The following is an 8,398-nucleotide window of genomic DNA, read 5'->3' as shown; positions in this document are numbered from 1 at the left end:
CCCCCCCCCGCCCTGCAGCTTCAACTTTGTTAATAAAACCCCAGAGCCTCCTGCTTCATACCAGCTTAATTCAATAGTTCCCCTCAAAATTAAAATTCAGTTGTTAACTGCTCGGCCCCAACATCACAGGAAGCTCTGGTTATGGACATGCTGTCTTGCTGAATCATAACAGAAGTCATCTCAGGGCAATTTTCATATAGAGCAGGTCTAGACTGTGCTCTTTATAATGTTATTTACAGGGAGCCAACATTCCCCCATGAGCAGCACCCGGTGACAGTGGCAAGGAAAAACTCCCGTTCACCAGAGCTGGTCAACAGTGAATAAAATAACATAAGGAAGTGAATTTTGGACCTTAATTAGTGCACAAGTGTTGGTATTTATGGATTAGAGACTTGTTGAAACAAGATTTAATTCGGATGAAGCGGTTGATGTTAAATACTCAAGATTTTTAATAACGATCTCCCAAATTTAGATGTGAAAGATTTGTGATGAAGATGTTCTGGTGTTAGAATATTTTACAGTTGAACAGGAAATGTATTGTTCTTAACTCCACACTTCTATCTGCTCTGCTCTGATCTTCTCCTCTGCAAACTCTTGTGTTGCAGTAAACAGAGGAGTCTACTGAAGTTGCTATGTAATGTTGACACTGTCAGTTCTCACCTGCTGCATAATTTCCTAAGTTTTTCTTTAAAAACTTGAATATAACGAGCTGGAGAAGGTACATAATAATTGTAACAACTAACACTTTGTAATTAGTACCAAATTGCATAAGCCTATCTTGGAAATACTCTTGTAATTTGCAGCTAAATACCAGTTCATATGTAGGAAATTATGAGGAAAGTTTCCAGGAAACTAGCAGGAAAATACAGGACCCATAAAAAAGTGTTACTGAAATCACTCATTTGAGACACGCTAGCAGCTACTAAGAACTTAGAAACAACTTCACGAATGAAGTCAGTAATGGATTTACAAATAGCCAGAGCAGCTCAGTCCAGAACAGCTACTCAGTGGCGAGATCGTTTTTGCCAAACAAACAATTCTTGTTTTCAAAGATCATCCAACTCGAGCAGATTGGGAGGATTTATTTTCTCTTCATGTCAGCATCATGGTTTCAGATTTTTGTGCACATTCCCTCTGTCACTTCAGTTAAATCTCAAGTCACTGTGAGACCTATTTAAAACAAAAGAGCATTAGCCTGTTGTGTGGCATCGTCTTGTGTCTTTGCCGTCTCTCTCAGAACCTGAGATAACGTCCTTATTTCTTAAACTGTTTTACCCCCTTTTCTACCATCTTTTTCAAGAAGCGACAGGGCCAGTACATCCTGAAAACTCCTCAGTCCAGGATGTCTCCTTCAGAAGTCCCGTGTCCCTCCCAGCCGCTGTCCATCATCAGCCTCGGCCCCTCTCCCTCCTCTGAAGGACCCCCCCCTTCCGTCCGTTCTGCACCCCGACGCAACAAAGCACCCAAGAAACAGCAGCCTAAAGACATCCCTGTTCAGATCTATTCCCCGCCGCCGCCTCCAACAACAAATATCCCTTCTGCACCTCCGCCCCCTCCACCACCACCACCACCACCACCACCACCTCCCCCACCACTGCCCCCTGCTGTAACTCCCCAAGCTTCCTCTGAGGACACACCAATGCCTCTCAGTGAAAAAGAGGACCCTCCTTTCCCAGCCAAGAACATGCTCAAACAAAATATAGGTGAGAGTGAAACACATACAGTAATAATTCTTCTGTTAATGCGTCTGTAATAAATGGACACCAGAGGATAAATCGTTTTGATGTCCATTTATTTGGAAAAAATTCAATACAGATGGAGTAGGATGTGTGAATTTGTCTGACTACTGGGAAGGTCATGTTTGTTTTTTCCACAGTGTGCTTTGAGAGAGAGAGGGAGTGTGCATGTGCGTGTGTATGTGTGTGTGTGTGTGTGTGTGTGTGCGCGCGCGCATGCCTGTACATGGTGTTCTGTCCTAAATTCCCAACTTCCCCCATGAGGCCAGAGGAGGCATTTTACCTCAGTTGTGATCCTGCTGATGCACACTCTCAGCTCCAGAGAGACAGTAACGTCCAGCACAACTTCAGTTTTTGGAGCTTTTGTGAAATGAAAGTCATTCAAGAGGAAGCTTGTTTTTAAAAATGAATAGAGATTGTGCACCAGCGAGAACTTGGTGAAAGCTCTGTGCAGTCTGCTTTGTAGTGACGTATTTCAGATGCTTCATCAGCAGTGATATTAAAAGTGACAACTGCAGAATTACCAACAATTTAAATTCTTCAGTTCCAATGTAGCTTCTTCCATCATCGTAAATGTGTCTGTTCTCCTTTATTGTTGTATTTCTGTAGGAACAATGGATGAAGTTTTGGCCTCACTGCAGCGTGGACAGATTCAGCTTCGAAAGGTCCCCACTCCCAGAACAGCGCTCCCTGCTGCTGACCCGAGGAGCAGTCTGATGTCTGCCATCCGACAGGGAGTCACCCTGAAGAAGGTGAGATGTTCTACAGTAATCCCATGCATGGATCCAGGCCGTGTTAACTGATTAATTCAAGTACTAGAAATTATTGTTACATACAGCTGTGACGTAACTGTAAGCCTTGTTGTTTGTTTTCGGTCATTCTTCGAACCATATGAAAAAAGGTTTTGAATTTCATTCTGTGTGGTTTTAAAAAGGTCTTAACAAGTCTTAAATTGACTTTTGTGAACACTGCAGAAGCCCATTAATATGGAACTGTAATAAACTGTTATTGTGTCGTGCTATAGGTGGTTCCTGCACGTGCAGAGGTCCTAAGCAGCGGAGACAACGAGCTGGAGCGCAGCATCAAAGCTGCCATGATGAGGATGAAGAAGGTGGCGGCCGACTCTGATGAGGACGACAGAGGAGATGACGAGACACACAGTGGAGACTGGGACAGCTGAGCACACGCACACACACACACACACACACACACACACACACACACACACACACTCACACTCACACACATATACCGATGAAGCTGTTCTCTTATATTGTCCCTGTTCTGTTTTATCCAGCTTATTTTGCTGCCAAATTTTCACCAGAAAGCTTCTTTGACAGTGGGAGGATTACGCCTCTTCTGACATAAACATTGCAGGTTGTTGAAGTTGTCACACAGTAATCATATTTGTTTTTTAAATAGCCCTGATATGTTGAAATACATCAAAAACTGCTTAAATCCAACTAGCCAGCAAATGGCAGAGTCAGGATTTAGCAGTTGGTTTGCAGAAATCTCAAACTGAGCGAAGGAGGTGTTGTGCTACAACATTCATTAGGGAGAAAAGCTGAGCAATAGCACTGTAGTACAGTGTGTAAATGATTGAATTTCTGAAGGCCTTTTGTGAGACTGTCACACAGCATGGGAAGCCTGTGCCACAGGCTCACACAACTACACTACACAACTCCACTATCACACTTCTTCTGTTATTTTGAATGTAATTACAACCGAACAACTGTTTTCTAACTTGACTTTACCCCTAAGGGCTACCGCAAATTGACTTTTGTAGTTTTTGCGTTTTATTACTAAACAAAGCAAGAGTTATGTTCTGAAGTGCAGTGTTAATTATTTACAGCCTACATGTCTGTGTGTTAGAGGCCGTTTGATGCACTGTCCTGTCCTTTTTCTTTTTGTGTAAGAAAAGTGTGAATGTGTTAGGCTTTATTTCAGTGCAATTTATACATGATTTGTTATTTCTTCATCTCTGATGCCATAACAAATGAATTGACAAAGAAAGAATGCTAGATTCATGTTTTGTAACTATGTCCTTCTAATGATGGAAAAAAGCTTGCTCACAGGTTATTGTTACTGTTTAGGGCAATCTCCATACTTATACTTATGACCTTTGAACCTGTGACAGAGCACTTGACTTACCTGAACCTCTCAAAAAGACAAAGTTATAATGTATTATGCACAAAATACATGGGTTACAGGGGAAATTACTAATTATTGCACTTTGTTTTAAAACTTCTTTTTCTGCAAAGATATGAAACTTATTCCAGTGTGTTACAGACGAGCTGTGGGCTGATGATGGGTGAGGCTGAAACACACTTGTACTGCTGTGTTTTAATAATAAATGTAATGACATGTAAGATCATAAACATGAACTGTGGACAATTTCTTTTTCATTCAAACTTCGTTGGTCTGAGAGCTTTTTTTTTTATTCTTTTCTCTTTGCTCATGCTGTTCCCTGATCTCCACAGGTTAGCTGCACCTGTGCCACAATGAAACCCCCGCTCTTTAAATGAGTCACACCGTCTAAAGAGTGTTATCAACCTGTGCCGGTGAACTCCGGTGAGTGTGCTTTGGCGATTTGTAGCTCAGATGATGATGAGTCATATTGTAATATCCATCCTGGCAGGCGTCGCTCTCGCATCTCTCTCCTGCAGTGACAGCTCAGACATCCCCAGCCAGTTGTGATTGGGTTTATTCAGCTCTGTGTACTTAGAGAGCAGCTGCTAGCAGAGGTGGTTGTGGCTGCTCTTGGAGATCATCTTGTTTGCAGGGCCGTTGTCACTCTGCATTTGTCTGGGGTGTAATTCATTGGTAAACTCCAGGTGATTCAGATGATGGTGATTCAGAAATCCAGATGGAAGGCAGGTCACACACACGCAGGTCTTGAGACGAACCCGCCGATCGAGCGTCAACATGAAATTCCGCAGCTTGTTACTATGGCAACAGGAAGTCTCCGTGGTAGTGGCCTGCAGTGCCATCTCTCTCTCTCTCTCTCTCTCTCTCAGACACATGTACAGAGCAGCATAGTCTCTTAATGATGTTTCACCAACTCGCCCACTCATCACCAGTCACACAATGAGCTTTGCTGAGAGAATTAAAGAGACAGCGATGAACAGTATGGAGGGGACAGAGAGAGAAATGTTTTTGCTGCAACACTGCTACTGTAGTGATTTGAATGTGATTGATAATTCATATTGTTTCACTTATTTTTAATTTAATTAATTCATAATTTAGTATACGATGGATTTGAAAAGTGACCGGATCCTTCACCCACAGTCAAGAGTTTTCTTCAGTCCAAACAAGAGCCAAACAAACACACTGTTTACTATTTAAATAAAACAAAAAGTAAGACTAAAAGTCTACAACCATGCTAGCAGCTCTGTGAGCCTGTACGAAGCCAAAGCATTTGCTTTAAGCTAAATGCTAAAGTCAGCATACTGACATGCTCACAGTGACAATGTTAACATGGTGATGTTTAGCAGGTGTTGTTTTTTCCATATTAACTATCATAGTTAAGTATGTTAGCATGATCACATTTGCAAGTTAGTACTAAACACAAAATACAGCTAAGGGAATGTTATTAGTTTTGCAGATATAAACCAAAGTATTGGACAAATTTGAACATTTTGACCTGCCGGTGGCGCTAGATGAAAAGTCAGGGGATCATCAAAGTGAGTAGGATTCATTCTCTGGAGAATATGAATGAACAAAATTTCATTGCTATCCATATAATAGTTGTTGAGATATTTTAGTCTGGCCCAGACTGGTGGACCGACTAACCCAGAGCTATGCAAGTTACGTGGCTAAAAAAATGCTAAAAGTGAGTCAAGTTTAGTCCAAGCAACAGTCAAAAAATCCCTCAAAGGTATTCAGTAGGACTGCCACTAACCTTTTTTTTAATAATCGAATAACTTTATTGTTTTGTCCAGGAACCAGAAAATGTTTTCAAAATTAATCACCAACAATTCTGATGATGGATCATGTCATTGATAAGTCACTGAAGTCATTTCATATCAACTAAAACAATCTGGGGCTCCAGTTTCAATGATTTATTAGCATTGTAAATTAAATATCTTTGGATTCTGTGCTGTTGGTTGGAAAGGAGCCATTTCAAAATATCACATCAGACCTGGGTGACTTCTCTCATGATTGCTTATATTTAACAGACTAAAAACGAGTAATTAACCAAAGAAAATAACGAACAGATTATTTAGTAGTTCAAATAATAAGCTGCAGTTTTACAACAGTTAATTTTCAATTAACTCACTTAATCGGTCAATTAACTGATCACTTCAGAACCAAATTGATGCTTACACTGTATATTGATTAATTCTCCTCTCAGATGTACCTGTGTCGCCCACCTGATCTCTGAGGGTGATAATGGAAATTAGAAACTCGGGGAGACCAGCTTCTAGGCGTCTCATTGGCTGAGGAAGACGACTGACTCTCTTGTCTAATTATCAAATTAATTGATGGAAGGTGGCACTGGATCTGTACTTCTTATAGTCCATCAGTCATACTGTTATTTACAAAAGGAAATGAGTGAGTGGGATTAGGTTGCCAAGGCAACATGTCTTCTGATCCACAGATCTGCATTTATGTCTTCAGTGCTGAGGATGTTTGAGGGTTTTTCCGTCCTTCAAACAAGCTGATGTGTGTTTGCTTTATTTGTACTGATTTCAGAGAAACTGATACATGTCACTGACGGCGATTAAATCCCACCTCATTTGCTACAGTTCTGTGTGTCTCTGTTAGGATTACAGCTATATTTAGTGCTATGTAAATCAACATCAGAGACAAAGACGTGCGGTGGCGGAGCTTCTGTACTCAAGCATCGACGGGATGAAGCTCTGCCGCTCTGGGTTCATTCCACCTCCTTCACTGAGCTTCTCATCCAGGAAAAATGCCTCAAGACTTTCACGATGTCAAGCAGCGCATTTGTCAGCTTTAACAGCATCTTAGTTTTTCTGCACAGAACCCACAACACTGATTTGCAACTAAATGGGGGATTAGGGAAACCTTCCATCTTCTCTCTGTGGCGCTCTGGCCAAAATGTGACCCACTACTTGAACTTTAAAAAAAAAAAAAGAAGAAGAAACACACACACACTAACTCAGCATTGTAATTAAACTAAATTTTAACAATTGTCAGTTCTATTGTACAATATTGAACAGGAGTCACAAAAGTGCACAAGAGGCATTGGTTCAAAAGGAAGGATCATTCATTGTGTTATCCAGGATTTTGGTGACTTATGAACAGTAGAGCTAATCAGAGAGAGAACAGTAAGCAAAAAGTCCCATTGTATATATCTGAGTCTTATGACAAGATTAAAACAGTGATGAAAAATATAGACTTATAACATCATAGTATAACCCAGTAAATATGCCACTAGAACATGTGCCTTTGAGTTCAAATGCACCACATTTCAAGGTGGACTTCTCAAAAGCAGCAGTCACACCATCCTGCAAACAAATCCTCCAATATAAAACTTCTGAGTCCTGACAGTTTGGTATAGTTTATATATTATTGTACATCTGTGGAGACATTAAGTGAAGGTAACGTTGATTTACTTGGTATGTTCTAGAAACACTAGTTGCAGAGAGGCACCAAAAATAAATAAATATGTAAAACAAAAAACCAAGAATCTGACAGGGTTTGAGTGAAAAGGCCCATGCCATCTAAATGTTTTCAGTGAAGTACACCGTCACATTATTCACCCATCGAGCAGCACCAAGTCCCCTCACCCAAAAATAACCACCACCATAACAAAAACCAGTGTGTGGGAAGCACATCAACAGCCTTGGAGACATACGTCTTTGTTCTACAAATGGACACCAATACTATTGCACACACAGTCATTTAAACACTACACTACGCTCATGGCAAGAAGGGGTTCCTATTATTATTTTTGGATATTTTTGAAGGAAAGCTCCTGAGACCAGAGCGTTTTCCTTCTTTATGCAAATATAATCAAAAGGACTGTTTAGTGAAAACACCCACAAGAGAAGTGTTGAATTCCTGCTGCAGTCCTTTCTCAGAGGAGTTTTTGTGCAAACACCTGTTGTGTCCTTTTGAGTTTCTCACCACATTAACATCCATTAACAGCACTGACATCCTCGCGATGGGTTTGCCTGCCTGCCTTCTTATCATCTCATTTTATTAGTCAGGATGTTTGTTTTTTTCGTCAGCTATTCTCACAAAAATCATCAAGTTATTATTATGGTGATGGTCATCACTTGGCCAGTCCTCCTTGCCAGGTGGATTTAGACTCACCTGGAGGCACTTTGTGTCACGGCCGTTATATATGTGCATATAATCTAATGAGTACAAACTGTCTTCTAACACACCTGAGATAGACGAGAGGCAACAGCGAGGACAGTCTGTAGAAAGATTTCATCTCTAATTCTCTGAGGGGGCCACAAGGATTAACACCAATTATTACTTGAGTGATGCTGAACAGCATTGTCTTTGTGTGTTGTTCATTTTAGCCCTTTTAAGTCCCCTCTTCTACTCTAAGCTCAGACTGCCTGCGTAGAAGTGCTGCAGCCTTCAGAAAAAAGACAGATGGACAGAATCTAAGAACCCGCCACCAGCTTTTTAAAGCCGTTTCCCCCCACAGAAACCGATAAGTAAGCTCAAAGTGTGACTCT

The 8,398-nt window shown here is 41.0% G+C and overlaps 1 protein-coding gene across 1 annotated transcript in view; it reads left to right on the top strand.

The window, feature by feature from the left end:
- Window positions 1–4,114, top strand: part of whamm (WASP homolog associated with actin, golgi membranes and microtubules) — a 12,293-nt gene extending 8,179 nt beyond the window's left edge. Inside the window, exons 9-11 of the mRNA XM_023408761.2 lie at window positions 1,301–1,703; window positions 2,346–2,488; window positions 2,761–4,114. Coding sequence (XP_023264529.2) covers window positions 1,301–1,703; window positions 2,346–2,488; window positions 2,761–2,916 — 702 coding nt within the window. The 3' untranslated portion in view covers window positions 2,917–4,114. The remainder of the gene's footprint in view (window positions 1–1,300; window positions 1,704–2,345; window positions 2,489–2,760) is intronic.
- Window positions 4,115–8,398: the final 4,284 nt, after the last annotated feature.

The sequence above is a fragment of the Seriola lalandi genome, unplaced genomic scaffold (genome assembly GCF_002814215.2).
Source record: "Seriola lalandi dorsalis isolate HSWRI2012SDOR001 ecotype SW California unplaced genomic scaffold, Sedor1 jcf7180002054372, whole genome shotgun sequence".
Taxonomy (NCBI): Eukaryota; Metazoa; Chordata; class Actinopteri; order Carangiformes; family Carangidae; genus Seriola; species Seriola lalandi.
This window is presented reverse-complemented; position numbering and strand designations above follow the sequence as displayed.